At 37.3% G+C, this 19,979-nt stretch overlaps 2 protein-coding genes across 2 annotated transcripts in view; one reads left to right on the top strand and one right to left on the bottom strand.

Moving 5' to 3' along the window:
- Positions 1-927: 927 nt before the first annotated feature.
- Positions 928-16,949, top strand: gsap (gamma-secretase activating protein). The gene is made up of 31 exons (XM_056237313.1): positions 928-1,206; positions 1,403-1,464; positions 1,727-1,783; positions 2,168-2,237; positions 2,343-2,390; positions 3,703-3,791; positions 3,903-3,972; positions 4,095-4,144; positions 4,252-4,356; positions 4,455-4,511; positions 4,626-4,675; positions 4,800-4,879; positions 5,366-5,443; positions 5,521-5,607; positions 5,689-5,781; positions 6,200-6,420; positions 6,513-6,582; positions 6,667-6,746; positions 6,915-6,995; positions 7,640-7,744; positions 8,696-8,754; positions 9,018-9,049; positions 9,748-9,809; positions 11,066-11,161; positions 12,350-12,420; positions 12,513-12,607; positions 14,575-14,694; positions 15,023-15,084; positions 15,847-15,951; positions 16,237-16,333; positions 16,431-16,949. The coding sequence occupies exons 1-31, from the start codon at positions 1,125-1,127 to the stop codon at positions 16,529-16,531; spliced, it is 2,535 nt and encodes an 844-aa protein (XP_056093288.1). The 5' UTR covers positions 928-1,124; the 3' UTR covers positions 16,532-16,949.
- ccdc146 (coiled-coil domain containing 146) overlaps positions 14,937-19,979 on the bottom strand; it is a 22,077-nt gene continuing 17,034 nt past the window's right edge. The window contains exons 14-18 of the mRNA XM_056237307.1: positions 19,543-19,656; positions 19,021-19,158; positions 18,430-18,678; positions 17,890-18,091; positions 14,937-15,203 (exon numbers count right to left, since the gene is read on the bottom strand). Of these exons, the coding sequence (XP_056093282.1) occupies positions 17,891-18,091; positions 18,430-18,678; positions 19,021-19,158; positions 19,543-19,656 (702 nt within the window). The 3' untranslated portion in view covers positions 14,937-15,203; position 17,890. The remainder of the gene's footprint in view (positions 15,204-17,889; positions 18,092-18,429; positions 18,679-19,020; positions 19,159-19,542; positions 19,657-19,979) is intronic.

The following is a 19,979-nucleotide window of genomic DNA, read 5'->3' as shown; positions in this document are numbered from 1 at the left end:
AACAAGAACATAATGGTCAGTAAAGAACACAAATTGGTGAGTGAACTGCCAGTGTATGTTGTGTTTAAAGATTACAAGTTTTAGTGATATAGAAAGGTCATGGTTGTTGAAGTGTTTGTGTTATAATTTACAGAATAAAAGACATCTCAGCCAGTAACCTCATACAGCAGTCCAATAATATGTTCATCCAAATTTAAACATCTCTTACTAGCTGTCTTAGTTGTTGAGGATATTTAGTATATTGACATCATTCTGCTGTTGTGCATGACTACAAATGACTGGCCCAATGGAAAGACTGAAAAGAGCAAATGCTGTAGCGTACGTGTAAAAGATTGGTGCAGGGTTCTTTTTTTATTATTAATTAATATATTCATTTATGTTAATTTGTTATTTGTTGAATGGTGTAAAAATGTAAAAGCAAGAAATAAATGTTAAAAATATGTAAAGACTTCACGACTGAAAATCGATGGATGTCAAGCGCCCCCTAGTGGTGATTTCTATAACTACAACAACATGGGATTTTTTTTTTTTTTCCAAAGGTTTACTCAATGCTTCTTTCAAAGTGTTTATATATTTCAAAAATGTTTATATATTTAATATGTTATATTTAAATGTAAATGAACGTGTATTAATAATATATATGATAATACATCATGTAGCACAATGAGTGATTTCGTATTGGCTCAGCAGTGTTTGGGATCCGCCTATGTGCTCATGGCAGAGAGCTTCGGTAAACACCGAAAGTGATGTCGGGAGCGGCAGATTCACGTACTTTCGGTTCATTTTGAGTGATCGTGATGGTTTTTTTTTTTAGTATAATAGCCAGTCAGCACGATCGTTTTCCAGCTCCTAAAGTTCGACCGATTCATTTAAAAGAATTGTAGTTGTAATAGATGTCGGTTGATGTTCAGCGTAAGTTACTGTCTGTGTTCGACACGTCGATATACTATAGCGACTTTATTACATATGTAATAATATTTCTAGTTCTCAATGTGTTCAGGCAGAAAGTTTGTGTGCAGTTATTGTCTCTGCTGACGCGTGAAATCAGGTCATTTCCTCATTCTCAAGTCTAGTGTACTTGCTTTCTGCTAAATCTGTGCAGGACAACTTCTCAAGTCACACACATGTTGAGATTAAACCCCACTTTTGACACTCAAAAAGATGTCATGTCAAGCATTTTGGCGAAAGAGGAAAGAGCGAATATAGGTAAGAGGACTTAAAAAATGCATTACGCGCGTGTTATATTATTATTTATAAACTCAATAATTAGTATAATTTAATATAATGATTATTATACTATAATAACAATTATTATTGTTTATATATTGCTGAGGCATTCTTTGTTTATTTTAATTAATTTCTAAACATGCACAGATGATGTACTTGTTTAAAATGTGTGCAGGTGTTCTTGAGCCTCGCATTCTGAGTGTGGAGAGAGATGGAGGGGTCGTGTACTCTTGGAGAGTAAGTTTGGCCATAGTTTCACGTGTCACTTTAATTTGACAGGTCATGCGCGCGACGTTCCATTCATAGTTCACAATCTGTCGCCAGTCTACAGCACATGAGACGAGAGCACTGCATCACATACACAATAGACACTGTAGTAAATAAATAGCATACACACGCAAACTGAATGTTACTGTTACTATTAACTTTTTTGCTCCTTTTGACTTTTTAAAAGTTTTATTTTATTTTTTACTTACTGATTTCCCAATCATATGTTTAGGGGGCAACAGGAACTACAAGAATCGGGAAATATGATCCTCACAGTACAGAGAATAAGGTACAGAATGGGTTACCATGTTGGAGATGAACATTGGGCCTGTAAATATGTAACTCCAAACATATACAAATTATTATAAACTGAATATAAATTTACAGTTTAATATTCAAACTCTCAGGCCAGTTGCATAAACATAGCCATTATAACCAACTAGCAGTTCGTTAGGGGTTATCAGTCTTACTTTTCGGTATCAAATTAGACCAACAAAGTTTTTATGTGCTGAAAGAACAAAGTTTGACGACTAACTTGTCAGACTAGTCTTAGCAGTTTATGCAACTGGGCCCCTGCTATATTAAAAATATGATAAATGCCCATCTATTCCAGTTTTCATGAATGAAGCTAAGGAAGGATCATCTAACACACGTTTGTCTCTTGGGTTCACAGCTCCTCTACACTTTTGACAAGCAGGTGTGTGTCAGCAGCTGCTCTTTAAATAAAGAAGAAACACTCCTGGGTAAGACTGCTGACAAATATACATACTGTAAATCAGTTTTTTTATTACATTATTACTTTTTGGGTTTGGGAAGGTGATTACTAATGTGAGCTTCTTTTGTGCTAGCGGTCAGTCTATCACAATCCACACAGGGAGAAGCCCGCTTTAAACCAGGTACAGAATATAATTTATAATATATTATTTACTGTTTTAATTGTTATCTATGGCAGGTTTCTCGACAGTGCGAGCATTTCACTCGTAATTGCTACTAAAAATCGATGTGTGTGAATAAATAAAGTCCCCATAGGTCCTTAAAAAATAAAATAAAAATCTGTTTTATTGCTACTAAAAATAGATGTGTGTGACAGTGTGAATAAAAAAAGTCCCCACAGGTTCAGTTTTATGAAATGCAAGGTCATAAAAAGTAATTATTACAGGCATTTTATTTATCATTTCAAGAGGGCATATATATATATATATATATATATATATATATATATATATATATATATATATATATATGCACACACACACGCGTACATATACTGTTTACCTCACTCATTTCCATGTTGCACATGGAAAAGTAAAAATATATTTTTTTATAATTAAATACACTGTGGGAATAAATAAAAATAAATGAAATAAGAATTAATAAAAGTTGAAAAGAATAAAAATACATTTAAAAATAAAATAATAAATAAAAGAAAAAGGAATACAAAAATGAATTTAGGATTATTTAATTAGAAATGAGTTATATTTGTTTTATCAAGTCATTTGTTCCTTTTTTAATTTATTTATTATCTGTTTATAATTTCCAGATTTTGGCCTCCATAATACACACACACACAGTTTAAATTGGGCCTATAAACAATTACATACCGTAATTAATAAATACAGTTTAAAGCAGAAATTAAATTACCGTAATGTTTTTTTATGTGCACATGTGCTCGTTGGGAAAAATGTAAGTGTCAAGCCCTGTATTGGGCCCTTCATTAGTATTTATTCAAATGGACTCTTGAATACATTCGACTGAACTCCACAATATTGCATTTTTCAGTTATTAGTTACAATTTTACATTGTTTTATTTGACTGCATGGCATGATTGCCACAAGTTTCTGTTTCTGAAATATTTTCATGGTTGGACCATTTGAGGAAGACGAGGCAGTTGCAGTTTTATACCATTATTTTTTCACTTCCCTTATTGGTTGCTGTGGTAACAGTAATGTAGATTAAATAAATGTGGCATGAGGATTTGTCCTATGTAAAAAAAAGTTACACAGCGTACTTTTAATGGTTATTCGGTTTGTTTTTGTTTTAATTCAAGAGGCATATACAGGTGGAAATCAAAGTGCAGCCAAAAAGCAGAGAATCTAAATGTATATAAAAGAGTTTAGCAGGATAAAACTACTGAAATCAATGTGCAGAGATTAGTAACGCCGTCCAGATGATCCTTTAACTCCTGACATTGTTTTCTTTTTCCTTTAGTGTCAAAATGTTTAACACTTCTCATTGAAATACACCCAATCAACAACACAAAGGTCCTGAAAGCAGTGGATTGCAAGGTCAAAGTGCAGGTAATAAACAGCCGTCATGTGAAGCCGGTGATGAAAAACACGTTACAGAATTCCTTGGCCCAGTGTTGATCTCATTGAAATTGTCTTATATTTCCCATGACCCCTTTCTAGTTTCTTTATCCTAAGACATGCCGGACCACCGTACTGGAGAGTCATTTGCTGTTGGCGGCAGAGGATGGCTGTATGTATTGTGAAAATGTTTCAGATACTATAAATATGCTTTATACATTGCTCTATACCATATTTTGTTCAAGCTACTAGTTTTATAGTAATTTATCATGAATGGTTATTTTGTTTCTGCAGATGTTGATCTGTACCACATAACTCTGACGAGGCAGGAGGGCTACAGGGTGGTATGTGACATGCTGTGGAAATGATATTCATGATAAAAGGATGTATAGTGATTAAATGATACTCGTATGCATTGAGGAAACACATTTACTTGTGCTGGTTTAAACAGGTGATGCTGAATCCGGAGCGTCTGAGCAGAGAGAGAGTGGCTGAGGAGTTCAGTTGGGTTCAGTGGGACTCGGACACTCAAAGACTCTTTTACCTCACTGCACGGGTCACAATCTCTTTCAGTTCACTCGTTCTTTGCATTTTGAAGAAGAAACATACATTTTTCCAGTATGTGTAAGCCCTTTTTTTTTCTCCACCCTATAGGAGAAACACACACTGAAGTGTGTACAGTTTTCCCCCGATCGCAACTTTGAGACCATGGTAAACATTTTTGTGCACTTCTTGGTGTCACATCTAAAGCTTTTTACTGCTTTATTTGAATAATATTTAGAGAATCTGATTAATTAAAAAAGCTAATGCCTGTATGTGCAACAGTTTGAGCTTCCATTGGAGATACCTAAAATGTCTTCTGTCACTTCTGTGAGGTTAGTGACTTAATTAATTTGCAGTTAAAAACATGCAAAACAGCTCATTATACATAAAAACAGAACCATATGATGGTGACAACCCTATGAAAAAAGAATGAAGCTGTGTATTTGGTTTGTACAGGTTTGTTAACTTTGGGTATGACCATTATCAGGACCTGAAGGACGAGGGTGTCAGGTTAGAGGTGTTCACCAGCCCATCAGGCAAGTTACTTAGCATGTGCTCTTCAACACTAACTCATACTGTGAAATACTAACACATGTACTCCATATTTACCTGTTTGTTTTTTTTCCACTTTTTTTATTTATCATGGGATAGAGAGTAAGTTTTCTCTGCTTTTTCGCATATATTGATAATCATAAAGACGCTTCACTTTGCTGATAAAAGCTGGCATATAATCAGTTCCTGATATCGCCTACTGTAAATTGCCAAAATGCATTATATGCTTTAAATCGCTGACATGATTTCTGCTGATCTGCATTTTAGCTGTATTGGCTTAAGATCTCAATAAATAAACTGTCCGCACACTCAAATCCTTAAAGCAAATTTAATAGACCAAGCTTTCGGTCAAAAGACCATCCTCAGGGCATCCTGTATTGGCTTAAGATTTGTGTGTGTGTGTGACATCTAATTGATTTGATTTGAACTGATGTAAGTTGCTGTTCTGAATCTCTGATTGTCTCTGAAAGGAACCATGTGTGTGTGCTACAGCCATCCGGTGCGATGGCATAAGGACGCCACATACACTATCGCATTTGTGCACAGAGGTACAAAACATCATGCTACAGTGATAAAAGCATTCACATAGATCATTATATAAAGGATTAAATGGACTTTTTGATAGGTTGCAGTAAGACGTTCACTGTATCTCTAGAGAAAGGCTCTGCGCCTGCTAATTTGCCAACCGTCCATCCTATCTTCATTCATTTGGGTCAGTACAGCCATCATCACTCATTGATTTAACCCACAGAAATCTATCAAAGCCAGTCTGCAATTCTCTCCTTCATTTCAGATTATTATATAGTGGTGTACCTGGCTGGTCATTTCCTGCACCTGATCAACTGCAGACAACAAGACCTGCTCTGCTATAGTCTTTTCCTATCAGGCAAGGACTCATATTTTGTTTTTTGTTGTTGTGTGTATTTTTTAGTTAGGATTAGTTTTTAATGTTGTTGTTTGTTTTGTTTTCGGTCTTGTTTTGTGTTGTTGTGTTGTGTTTTTTGTTAGGGTTAGGTTTTTTGTGTTTTGTTTTCATGTGAACTATTGCAGTATTATTTGGGAATTTCTGATTATTTTCACTTTTGCATCATTTGGGTAAAACCAGTTGTAATTTTGTTTTACATTACTATTTTTCTTTGTGATTTTTATTTTGTGTAATGCATGTTAGACTTAGGGCTGGCCAATATGAATTCTATATTTAACTTATATGTGGGGTGTTTTTAACTGTAACATAATATGTCCTTGATACATTTGCTTAAACTGATATTGCAGTGTGTATTACCTTACTCTATGCTCTCTCACAGGGGCAGATGGTCATATTGAAGCACTGGGTTCGGGCAGTGAGGTTGTGAGTATGTCTGGCAGCAGGCTGCTTGATGCCCGAGCTGGCAGGATGTACACCATGGAACTCAACCCTGACTTCCTGCTTGAGCTTCTCAGTTCAGACAGGCCTGAGGCCCAGCGGCTCGCTGCCCTGCACTGCATGCTGGTCTACCTGCAGCCAAATCCTGTGATAGAGCTCAAGGTGTGAGAGATAGAGAGAGAGAGAGAGAGAGATTTGTAACAAGGATATGTGCTGGAAACACATGTGTGATTCTCATTTATCTTTCGGCCCAGATTATAAACTGGATCAGTGAGAATGTCATGAGCTTTGATGCTTTTGATCAGATTCAGGAGTTCATTCTAGGTGAGTGCGTTTGTGTTCATGTGGGCTATGTCTGTTTTGCATGCTAAAGTAGTGTTAGAAATAACTGTATTACTCTCTTTTCAGCCTCCCTGTACAGAATAAGCTACCAGCAGTGTGTGAGCCTAGATAAATTGTTGCCATACTCTTGTGTGCTTGAGAAGAAGGTAAACTATGTATTGTACTTATTTCAAAGGTGCACTGAGTACTTTATCCACTCATAAAAAGCTTTTACATGACTTATTTTAAAATATCTTTTGGGATTTCTATCTGTTTAATGTAAGCTTAAAAGATCTTATGTTCCTTTTTTTCATTTGTGTCACTTGCATTTCTAGGAGCTTCCGGTGGCTCTGACGGCAATCCCTGGGGTGAAATGCACCCCTGAACTGCTCTGTCAGCCAATAATCAAAGGCAAGGTAAGAGATACTCTCTAGTCTATAGTCCACATGCATTCATATATTTCATAAAATATGATTTGCGTGCAGACGGGAGGGCATGTTTAAAATCAGACAGCGTTTCGGGTGTGGGGATGTGTTTATGCATTTAATTTAATTGAGCTGTTAGGATTATGATAACTGTTTAAATTTAAAGTCAAACTTGATCCAATTTACTTTAATACATGTTCCTGAGCATATTGTACACAATTCACATATGTAACAGGTAAAATGACTGACAAATAAACTTGAAGAGCAGCAGTTTACCAACTCAACACTAGGTGGCAGGAGAGTCTCAGATCCTAGTGCAGACAAAAGGGAATCCATATCTAATTCATTAAATCTGCTTGGGAGAGGTGTTAGAGGGAAATGCATCAACAGGAAATGTTTGAGTTGTGAAATAGATTTCAACTGTCAGCTGAAACCAAAAATTGATAGTTGTTCATTTAGAATGAAATTGTGCAAACCCCCCCTAAACATTTTGCAGGGCTTCAGTCCAGATCGATTCTTCAGATTTTGGCCTTTATTTGCCAAAAGGGAACACTTACTTATGCTGCACTGCTTTATCTATGAAAAATCTGTTTTGGAAATCTTCTTTTGTGATAATGTTTTAATTGTCGTTGAAGGCTAAAAGCCTGCAGGGTTACTGGGAGGAGCTACAGCATGTTTTGGACAGGATGAGGTACTTCGAGGCGGTACCGAACCCACGCTTCAGGACCAATCTGATTATGGTGAGACCACACATTATGCATCAGGACATACACAAAGCATTTGAATGCATCTAAACGTCACTCAAATTTGTTCAAATGTTTATTCTATTTGGTCAAAAACTTTTATTCTGTTCTGTGTTATTTCTAAAATCTGATTGGAACTGATCGGAGCCATAGCACAAGCATACATTACACACACACACACACACACACACACACACACACACACACACACACACACACACACACACACACACACACACACACACACACACACACACACACACACACACACACACACACACATTCACTAAAATCCCTAGTGAAGAATGTAAATGGAGAAAGACATTCTTTACAGATAATTTATTTTTTAAATTAAACCCAGATGGGAGGTTTAACAAAAGTCATTTGCATTCATGTGAAATTTAATCATCTGTGAAGCTCAAAAAGTGAAATATTACCCACGGGTGAAATCCCATCATTTATAGGAAATGTGAACACCAGTTGAAGACGGCAAAAACATCTTGAAACATTAAATTATGGCTACAATGGGAAATTTGTTTTATTATTGAATTACAGCATTATTTACATGATGGTTTGAGAAATATTGAAGTTTAAAAAATATACAATTCAAACAAATTGCAGAACCCAATCATTTTGACAACAACATGAATTAATTGTTTTTAATTTATTGACTACCCTAGTTATAACATATTGAATAGGTTGCTACATAAATACATTTATATATTTTTAAAAATATTATACGCAATGTATACTATATATTTATATTGTCATACATGTAAATGATTGATAATTAAAAAGTTTCAATAAACATTATATTATTAAGTAAATTCATTTAGTGCCATCCTTATAGTAAAAAAAGACATAGTGCCTATTATTGACTGGTCAGAACCTAGGATTATAGCCTACTAGAACTCTGTATTATAATATCCATTTTTGTTATTGCTGCAGAACTCGGAGAAGAAGAAATCTCCCCACTCTTATCGCCAAATTGAGGAGAACACAAAAAAGTGGGTGGAGTTCAGCATGTACCGAATGCTTTGTGTGCATGACTGGCATGGGAAAGCAAGAAGAGCATGTTATACTTTCAAAACAGTTTTTAATTTAAAACAAGACCATTTTTCAGTACATCTAATCATTTTTCTGTGTAAAATGAATGATTTAATGAATCTATCTGAGCTGAGTGTGTTTGTTGTTGATGTTTGATCAGACTAAGGCAAATGAAACGCAGCTTGATGCAATTTAAATGTCTCTGTTTATGTCTTATATCCAGAGTTCTGTCCATGGTGGACACCTGGCGTTTGGGTTAGTGAAACTTTTTTTTAAATGGCCAGTCGTGTCAACAAAAGTACACTTGTGAGATTATTATTCCCTGTTAAAAAAATCCTGGAAATATTTCAGACTTTCATGGAAAGTTCCAGTGACTGGAGTTTCAGGGTCACATTCTCTGGTTTGAATGTAATCGGTCTCCAGGTTTATGTGTAGTTGATCAAGAACCTTGTTAAAAATCGAGGGAAATGGGAGGAGGAATTCCATAGTGTTGTATAAGAGTGATTACAGTACCTCCTCCCTACTCACAAAACACACACAAGACAAATCTACTGTGTTATCTTAATACCTTTCAGTGCAGGATGTTTCTTTCACTTAAAGCTTGTCAGTCCCCACAAAGCTTATTTTCTGTTCCTACAAATAGAATCTAAATAGACAGAAATATTAAGGTAGGTCAGCTCTGACTTTTATCCGAAATGAAAGTCTGTCATCATTTACTAATCATTATTTTGGTCCAAACCTGTATGACTTTCTTTCATCTGTGGAACACAAAAGAAGATGCTTTGGAGAATGTTTACGCTGCTCTATACAGTGACCAAGAAAAAGAGTCCAACATTTAAATGCTTGTGTGAATGAGATTTGAGAGCCTCGGATAAAAGCTGTATGGGTTTGAAAGTACATGAAGTGAGTAAATGATGACAGGTTACACGCTCACCTTCTTTCTGTCCTTTCAGATAGGCGTGTAGTTCCACTGTTTCAGGAGGAAGACCAACAGCAGAGGGTGCTGGTGGGCCTGGTGAGTGGTGAGCCTGTCAGTTTTCCAGCATCCAGCAGTGGCCAGCTGTAACACCACACAAAATCAGCTGACATGTCATAGGTCAAAGAAGCTGAAATCAGATTGAATAGGCAATACTTGATCATTATACAAACCATGAGAATGACTGTGAGGATAAATCCTAAAAGCCCTAATCACATGGAGATTTCTGTGACTGCAGTAGTCCTCAAGATGCATTATGCTTATTCAGACCACTCACTCCAAATCTAAAATGGACCAAAATAAGAAGTGGGTCATCCATTTGGATAAATCCGTTTTAGGGCTTAATTTTCAGCGTTCACTGATTTAAATGGACCAGCTTTATTATTTATATATTGGTGTTCTTTTTTCTCTCTTTCTTTTTTAAAGGGATAGTTCACTTTGAAATTAATTTTTGATATGTTTTAGCTTACCTTAAGGGCATCCAAGATGTAGGTGTCTTTGTTTCCGCAGTAGTTTCAATTTTGATATTTTTAGGTCAAACCGTTCTTGTCTGTCAGTCATATAATGCAGGTCTATGGTCACCACCTCAAAGAGCATGCACAGAGAAATCCAAATTAAACATGATTTAATGACTCGTAAATGTTAGTACACATTGATGGCCTAAGACACGAAACGAGCGGTTTGTGTGAGAAAACGAACAGTATTTATATCGTTTTTACCTCTTGTAACCACAGCCACGTCCAAGTGATCTGAGGGCGCGGGCGCTTCGGTCTGTGCGTTACCAGAGGTAAAAACGATATAAATACTGTTCGTTTTCTCACATAAACCGCTCGTTTCGTGTCTTAGGCCATCAATGTGTACTTACATTTACGAGTCATTAAATCATGTTTAATTTGGACTTCTCTGTGCATGCTCTTTGTGGTGGTGACCATAGACCTGCATTATATGACTGACAGACAAGAACGATTTGACCTAAAAATATCAAAATTGAAACTACTGCGGAAACAAAGACACCTACATCTTGGATGCCCTTGAGGTAAGCTAAAACATCAAAAATTTATTTCAAAGTGAACTATCCCTTTAAGTATTCTAAATGCTATATTCCTGCTCTTGTCAGCTAGGTGTTTTTTTTGTGTGGCAATAATGACCAGCAGACTGTATAGATCTTAATTTGTCAAGCATTATATTACATTTTAATGATACTATTATATTGTAATTTTGAAGCCTGTGTTTAAAATAGGCTTAAATTACGGTTTTGACTTTGTTCTCAAGGTTTATATATTTGTCTTTTTCAGATGGTGGACAAACTCCGAGAACACTTGAACACACATTTATCACGATTAGGGAAGAAAAAGATTGATTTGCTGGTGGTGAATTATGCCGCAAAGCTGGTATGTGTTTGTGCTCTTGCATCATTACACTAGAGATCTCTCGCAGACGCAATACACGTGTTAGCAATTGGCAACTGCGAGACAAATCTCCTCTGTCGAACACAAAACCGTGCTGAACCTTAAAGTCCCCGTGAACTGGAAGTTGCAAACGACTTTTCTCCAGTGTTGTGACGTATTTCCGAGAGAAACGGAATACTAAATGAGGCAAAATAGTGGGCGTGGCTTTTTTCCCCAACTAGCACCTGATTGGATTGAAAAGTAGGTGTTTTCATTCAGCCTGTCTACAGTCAGTTGGAGGGGCGTGATTATGGATGTTAAGCAGACACCCAAACCGTCAAACCTACGTCATCAGGGAAGGTCCTCCAATGCAGAGGGGAGGGGAAATTTCAGATTTTGATTAAAGATTACGAAGCCAAACTTTTTTTTTTGTGTGGATTGACTTGCATGGTTGAATTGTTTACCATAAAACGATCAATTTAGGCAAACAAAGTATGGTCAATTTTGAATTCATGGGGACTTTAAGCCAAGTGCACACTACAAGACTAAAGCTTGTGACCCTTTCTGTGAGTAGTTTGCAACAAGAAGTTCCAGATTAATTGATACACCTCGTCTGCTATTAGATTGTAAAGTGCGGGCTAAAATTAGTCTTTAAGGGTGACGACTTCTATCTTATAGTGTGCACTTGGAACTTGCACTTGGTGTTTGACGAACTCTTGTCCTGTTGCCAAAACATACAGTAGTCATCTCTTTCCTGCTGGGAATATTGGAACAGACCCCCATAATGTGCTGCCCTTCTATTACGTTAGGGAAGAAAAGTTCAAGACATGCACCATATATCTGTTTCCACCAAATTCAGGAGACCAGAGGGAAAGCAGATGGACGTTTTCCTGTTTTCAGATCAGGGCGAGCATGAGGATGTGAGAAGGCATGCGTGATCTGCCTAGTGTAAGCGCATGTTAGAGTTAGTGAACTTGCTCAAGTGAAACTAAAGTGAGCAGGGGTGGTGCTCGTGAATTTGTGCTTTCCGTGAAAACAGGAAGGCAAAGTGAGTCAGATTGTCCAACACACTCTCTGACAGTCACTTGAGGACAGCAAGAGTTTATTTCCACTAAACATCCTCATAGATTCTTAGTATCTGCTTTTTGTCTAAAGTATTTTTAGTAATATATGGCTGTATTCTCTGTTTAGCTGGAACTGATCTGGCATGTGTTGGAATTGGTATGGCAGAAGCTGAAGTTGGGCCCCTGGGTGCTTTGCATGTACGTGTACTGTACCTATCCATGTTTTACTTCCTCATTGAGAGTGCTTGATTGCTTGAATCTAAAGCCTTCGATTCTTGTTTCTGTTCTAGTAAGCAGCAGGGTAGTTCAGAAGAGTGGGCGATGTTTCATGTGATGTTTCGCATTCTGGAAGCAACTAAAGGGCTCTGTCTCCCACTCCCTCCAGGTAAGAGGAAGCCTGACTCAGACAATCTGACTACATTTAGAAAACAGGCTTTTTGTCTACTACCTACATAAAAAGCTGCCTATTAAGACAGAATCCTAACTGGACCTCATAAGTGACACTCTAAATGGGCAGGAACTCACACAAATATCCCTCCTCACATGAAGTGACTCAAATCACAATTTATTCCAATAGAGTTTGATGTTAGCATGCTACTATGCTGAAAACACAATACACTATTAATCATAAAAATGCATAACAAACAAATATTGGACAAAAAAGTCAATATTAATTAGATTTAACTGTTTTTTTTATGAATACTTCTCAGTATTTAATTAAAAAAATATAATACTATAAATAAATACTGTCTAAGTAGGTACTACATTTGATTTTGGTAAGTAAGAACTTTGCGACTATAGAAAATTATGTTCTTTATCAGGGGTGTCCAAACTCGGTCCTTGAGGGCCAGTGTCCTGCAGAGTTTAGCGCCAACTTGCCTCAACTGCCCGGAAGCTTCTAGTATGACAATAGTAAGACCTTGATTAGCTGGTTCAGGTGTGTTTAATTGGGGTTGGTTGGAGCTGAAGTCTGCAGGACAGTGTGGGCTAGGATTGGACACCCCTGTTCTGCATAGTATGAATGTAATCCGGGCTTACTACATCTGCCATGTTGTCACTGTCATGTAACCTGTCAAACTGATCGTCAGATGCGCACTTCAGAATCTGGGCAGAAGTAGGCCCTGTCCCAAATGGCGCACTTCATGCGGACTTTCGGTCTCGTGGACTTAAATTGCGCGTGCTCGCCGAGTCTACGAGTCGGTAAGCCGTCCCATTTAGCATTTTAACGCTCTGAAGTGTGCTCAGCAGCGCCCCCTGTGTACCCTTGAAGCGGTCTTCCGCGAAGCCCGCATAGATGCAGGCTCCACGCACTTTAACTACCCAGGAATCCTTGCGAAAGGCCAATCAGACAACGGATGGGAGGAGATTTCGCTCACGGACAATTGTTAACATGGCTGAGAAGAATATTTAAGTGTAATTATCATTACGGTTTTTATGACAAGTTTATACAAACATTATGATCATCGACCAGTGGTTGATGTCTCAAACATAGGCTAATAATAGCGAGCTGAATAATACGATCGCATTATGATTCATTAAATAAATAGAACAGAGGTCTGCACTATACATGACGTCACCGAAGTGTGGACTCTGAGGAAGTCCACAAGTCCGGAGTGTGCCATTTGGGACAGGGCCGTAGAAAGTCTTACTTTTCGCCTACTTTTTTTTGAATAGCATTGATTCTGACATGCTACTCATTTCACATACTACTTTTCGCTTACTATATAGTAGGGAAGTAGGCATATTTGAATGCAGGGATAGACAAATTGACAATTCTAGCTCAGTTTTTCCCATTGGGCTTGGTTTACTGCTTTCTCTACAAAACGATTCTGCATTAGATTGTTTGCATAAATTAAGAGTCTCGAATGCTGTCTAGGTAGGCTGCTCACTGGGTTTTACAGAGCTAATATTCTTATACACTAAGAAAAAGGGAGCTGCTGTGTTTTCTTTCCATGTTTATACACTTTTAGAGATTGTTTAATGATGCCAAAAGGAAAAAGAGAACCTTTAGTTCTCCTATGCTAGGCCAAAGACATTTGAACATTCTGAAGATTAATCAAATGAGCATCTCTCCAAAATCCAAATGAATTCCATGTAGTTTAGCTGCTGGGTGTGTCTGATTTGACAGATTCTACGACCCAGTGAGGAAAAAAAGCTGTTTCTGAAATCTGAAGTGTGCCAGATCTGTGTGGGTGGATCCGCTCTTTGACACGAATGCTTTGGCCTGGGCTCAGACCCGTGTGGAAGATTATTTAGATAGAAATCATTGACTTCTTCAGTTCTGTCCATCACATAACTGGTTAAACTAGTTAAATCAGAAAAGTGGTTTATTATGCGTGCATTTGTTCCTAGGTTATTCTACACTGTTAAGTGTCCTCGGAGTCCGTTGTCTCCCACGGCACACTTTCCTCCAGTATGTGGACCACGGCCTTCTTCAGCTCACAGAACCATTTGTTTCACGCCTTATGACAGGTACTAATTTAAACACATGCATTTTAATATATCATGTAAGCTATTTATATATTGTGTACATATATACAATAGTTAGACTTTACCTGTCACCTATGAACTTTTTCCTACAGCATATTCGTGGTCTCTCTATTAAGGACTCCAATAGGCAAAAACGTACCCCTGACCTGGAGAAAATTTGTTAGATTTGAATCAAACAGTGCCTTTAGATAAAAAATGTGTCCACATTATTCAAAAAACAAGGGTCATTTAGGAGCCAGTGCTTTATTTTAAGAACAATTTTACAGTGCGTTTTCTCTCTCTCTCTCTCTTTCTATCTACCTCATGACAGGTTTAGACAACAGTGATGCCAATGAGCAGCTGAAGTTCAGTATTTTGAAGAGACTTCCAGAGGTAACTTTCCTAATTGACTCTTCTCTTGAAATATTTGTCATGTAAAGTCCTGGTTCGCCTTTCCTCACTTTCCAGTCACACACCGCTTGGAGCTGCTTTTGGAGATGCCAATTATTATCCTGTGTAGAAGAAAAGGAATGTGAGCATGTTTGTGGTTGTGTTTTGAGTCACAGGATATGCTTGGGCTTCAGTCTTTGTTTTCTAGTCTTAAGGCAGCCAAGTGAGAAAGTGCGGCAGGTGTATTACAAAAATATAAGCCAATTTCCAGCTTAGTGATTAGTCTTGCTGTTTTCCATGGTAGTGCAGTCATCCATTCTGATTTGCAACCTCTTCCCTTTGTTTTGGAAACATTTTGGTTCCTAGTGTCATTTTGAATGATTCAACCCAGTGCATGTTATTCCAAACAATCAAAATTTCTCTTAGGAATCTTTTATCAAAATATAATATAACTTACTCTGGGCCAGGAAAATGTTAACCAATTGCCAACCAGCTACAGCAATGCAGCTTTTCTAAAATGCTGACAGTAGTATTTAAATGCCAGATAACGTTAATGTGATAAAGGTTACAGCAATAATGGCAAATAACGTAAAAAACCTTCTCAAAAGTTGGAACTCCCACTTTTCATAATCAAATCAGTTCCCGAAGTCCCATTTAACATTTCCACTCAATGAATATTCTTTTTGAATCACAAATGGTCACACTATGGAAGTAAAATGGCTTGTAAATGCAATTTGATGTTGATATTATGTTTTTTGTAATTAGCATATAGAGCAGAAAGTGAGCCAGCGGTGGGATCACCCCATCACCTCTGCGAGCATCTCCAGAGAATACGTCAGGACTCTGTTGGACAAATACCCAGAGAGCAGGGTAAATATGGCAAGGGGTGTCTTTTTTTTTATTTATTATTTTAACACAACTGCATAAAAGAGGTTTGAATATCTGCCAAACAACTGAAACTAATACTTGGATGAAACGGCTTATTAGACTTGACGCTGAATGAAATATTATGACTGCTGTTGTTCAGACATTGTATTTTTTCCTGAACAAAGAATAACATGTTTTAATTCTTAGGAATCTGAATCATGATCTTGGCTCTTTGATCAGAGCAAATGCTCCCATGTTTACCAGCTAAACTCATGCTCTTTTTTTTAGGACTCTGTACTGTTGGACTATGGCAATTCAAGTTTCTATCCTGACTTTCTGCCTCTAAACTACCTCGCCAAGATTCTCTCGAACAGGGAGGAACAAGGTACATGGTTTCAGAGATAATATCATAAAATATGTTCTGGGTTAGTAAATGTTATTATTTACTGTAAGGTAATGATCGTGTGGGTGTTGTATTTCAGCTCAGAACCCTTTTGAAGAGCAGGAGAATGTGGATGTCAGGTTTGTGGAGGAGACGGCCTTAAAGCAGACTCTAATCAAGCTGGGCTTCGAAGTCAAGTAAAAACAGCCAAGTACAAACCGAAAAAGTAGTAAAAACAGAAACATGGGAAATGTTTGGCCCCTGGCCAAAGTACAAAGCTTGGTTAATTTAGGTGACTGTAGTAATGTAATAATGTAATACATTTCAGTTTTTGGAAGGTCATACAAGAAACTGAAGCACAAAAATCAAACTGTTGACCAAAGATTATTTCCTGGCTGTCAGTCTGCTCTTTAAATATCACATTTTAGTACCCATGTGGACACGTACTGACTCCTACTGATGCCAATACGTAAGGGGAATGTTATGCACTTTTCTATGCACACAATGGAAGAGGACCAAGAAAAGACACATAAAGGGATTTTTTTTTTCAGATGTTGTATGGAGTCAAGTGGGTTCATCTGTAAATATTTCACAAACAAGAAATAAAAAATCATATATTCGTTGGACTCTTCATTTTGCAAAATAAGATTCTTCTTGTCGATAGTAATTTCCTGAAAGCTTATTTTAGATTGCTGCCTGTATGTTTGCAATTATGCTGTTGAGCCTCTAAGGCATGGTATTCACTTTGTAGCTGTTTTTAGATGGTTATTGGTTACTTTTCTATAAAGTACATAAAGTGTATGAAAACCACACTATTAATGAAGTTGATTATTAAGCTACAGCTGTGTCTAGATCAGGGGTTGTTGAAATACTTATGTATAAAACCATCTTGATTTGGCTAAAGATTAAGCATGCGATTATTAAGCGAAGCATTTTCTTTCCTCCAAATAGAGGACACTATTACAAATGCAACTATTAAATGCTGGAAATTGTTTCTTTTCAACATTCTGAATATTATTATTTTTTTTAAGCTGGCTTATAGGGAAATTATTTTATTTTTTTAAATGATATTCATATTTTTATTTTACATTGAAATTGTCCATATTCCTATTTTTAAATGGGGCCTGTGTGTATAAATATTTATATATACACTGTAGGATGCACAGTGATCAACAAAAAAGTTGATTTTTTGGAGGAATAAGAATCTTTAAACCACTTAAACAATTCCACTAAATGTCCCATTTGGTTCTGTGATAAATTTCCCTGTATAATTCAGCTGTGCGTGGCTCCAGAGGACATATTATCATGTCTAACTGCTCTCCCACCCATCAGCTCTGGCAGATCTCTAAAGAATCTCGCGGAATTCCCAGCATGCCTCCAGCAGAAGCTTCATTGCATTGGCTGCTAAGCTTAGAAATTAGACCCATATGCCAAACAACTCTTATGTTAACATCACTAGTTCTGAGGAAATGGACCAGATTCTTCAGAAATGGGAGCACATCTGGACATTAAATGACATTTATATCTGTAAGCATCATCAGTTTGCAGGTGAGACTCACGCTAGATCTCAATAGGTTTGGATTTTGGTTTGCGGATATGACGAATGTTGGCACCAGGTTCGGAGGGTTTAAAGGGGGCCAGCACTCCATAGTGTTTGGGCACTGGCAAAGGATCATCAGTTGGGATGTAAGCATTGGGTCGAAGCTCAGCTGTGGTGTAAACACCATTTGGAAGCTGGTTCCACTCGTCTTCTTCAGCCATCTAACAAACATAAACATAGAAATACATTTGTATCACACAAACGTGATGTTAATAGCCCTGTGGTTGAAATATTTACCAATATATATCAATTAAAATATGATTCAACTATCATTTGAAGGTTTAACAGAAACTGAGAGACATCAGTGCTTTAGCACAGACCTGATCTGACACATTGATCTTATATAACGGTAGGATGAATTTACATAAACCAATTGTGACCGAGAAGTTCATATGAGGGCAAATCTCATGAAAACACTTACTGTAAGATTTGAGTCATTTGTGCCTGTAGTGTGTGTTTAATTTGTTTTATGTCTCTTTGATGGCATTTGGAGGCTTACCCTGGCTTTTTTCTCTGCGTCTGCCTGGCGTCTGTGCTGATCTCGAAGGTAACGCAACCACTCGTTCTCTATGTTGTCTGAGGGGGGCAGGCCCTGCTCCACACGCCTCTGACACAAGTCCAGCTGTAGTTCATTTTCTTTCATCTGCTGCTCTAGGGTCATACACTCCGCCTGTCGCATGGACAGCTCCGCTACAACTGCCATCAATTTATGAGTGCGCTCTCTGATTTGAGCCTGCAGCTCATTCACCTAAAACACCAACAACACTGTAAATGAGTTTGATACAACTACTGGCTATATGACCTTCTGTATTTACAGAAACACAGTACATGAGTTTGACGTTTAGTTAAGCTGAAGGATTGGTTAAAGAGCAAGAGAGCTTGCTATGGTTCATTAATGTGGGCAACTGATGTTTTTTTTGGAGATAATGAGGTCTGCATGGTGTTAAGGCATCAGGTATTTTTTTCTCTTCTTGTTGGTCACCACTTGATGTCCAATGTAAATTCTGGGGCCTGAAGCAAAACTAGTCTAGGACTGATCTAAACCAACCATGTTGCTGAGCTGTGTGTTAGAGTAAATGTGTGAACTTACTTTCTTAGCCAGATCCAGCGTGTCTTCTTTACCGTTCTCAGCTTTGATTTGGATGCGCTGAGAAAGGCGTGTAACCTGCTCATACACAAGCTCCATTTCCAAGAGCTGAGCCTCTTTATCTACCAGTTGCTCCTCAAACTAAACACACACACACACGAATGAGCAACATTTTTACCTACTGTATATAAATGCATATTTTTCTAACCATATAAAACCTATCTGTGTAGTCATTTTATTGAAGATACTTTAATTTAATCAGTTCATTAACATTGTCAATCTGAGAATTTTTAGATTAGATTACATTGAGAATTTCTTACCAACAAATTAAAATTAAGTCAACATCGTCTCATGTTATACAATAAAATTTGTAAAAGAGTATATATTAATATGTACAACACAAACTAGGTCTAAAATAGAAATAATTCTTGAAAATAATATTTATCATAAGAAACAAGGTGTTACAAATAAAAAATTAAACCCAAATATTTCCCTTCGTCTAGATGGCAAATCTGTTATCTATACCTGTTCAATCTTCTTGATGAGCTCCTCAGGAGATGCATCTTCTCCACTAAGTTTTCTTGCACTGTAATGGTCCACACCTTCTAGACTAGTCAGTCTGTCTTTCGTCTCAGACAGCTATGGCATAGAAAAACAGCCACACCATCAGGACACCATTAAAACAGTGCACTCATTTAAAGCCCTTATGCTCTCATTACACAGATATACAGGCTGCATGAAGAAACCAGATGTATTTTCTGTCTTATTTATTGATAATATAGATCCTCTGTAGGTGTGGCCACCCTAGAGAGTAAACTTGTCAGTTTATTTGTGTGTTTGTGTCCCTCTGAGAGTCATTTAGCTGGTTTGATGGCGTCAGGCTGGCGGCAAATGTGTAATTTTGCTCTTCAGTCACTACAGACTATATTGTGGGGCTTCCGGGCTATGTTACAACAGAGGAA

The sequence above is a fragment of the Rhinichthys klamathensis genome, unplaced genomic scaffold, assembly GCF_029890125.1.
Source record: "Rhinichthys klamathensis goyatoka isolate OS25496 unplaced genomic scaffold, OSU_Roscu_1.1 h1tg000485l_1, whole genome shotgun sequence".
In the NCBI taxonomy this organism is placed as follows: Eukaryota; Metazoa; Chordata; class Actinopteri; order Cypriniformes; family Leuciscidae; genus Rhinichthys; species Rhinichthys klamathensis.
Note: the sequence above shows the minus strand (reverse complement) of the source record. Positions and strands in the feature narration are given on the sequence as shown.

What these genes read in the sequence shown, in the direction of transcription:
- gsap (XM_056237313.1), top strand. Translation starts at nt 1,125, where the DNA reads ATGTTGAGATTAAACCCCACTTTTGACACTCAAAAAGATGTCATGTCA. An exon ending in GATTCAGGAGTTCATTCTAG is followed by an intron (nt 6,583 to 6,666) that starts GTGAGTGCGTTT and finishes CTCTCTTTTCAG; the next exon opens with CCTCCCTGTACAGAATAAGC. An exon ending in CTCGAACAGGGAGGAACAAG is followed by an intron (nt 16,334 to 16,430) that starts GTACATGGTTTC and finishes GTTGTATTTCAG; the next exon opens with CTCAGAACCCTTTTGAAGAG.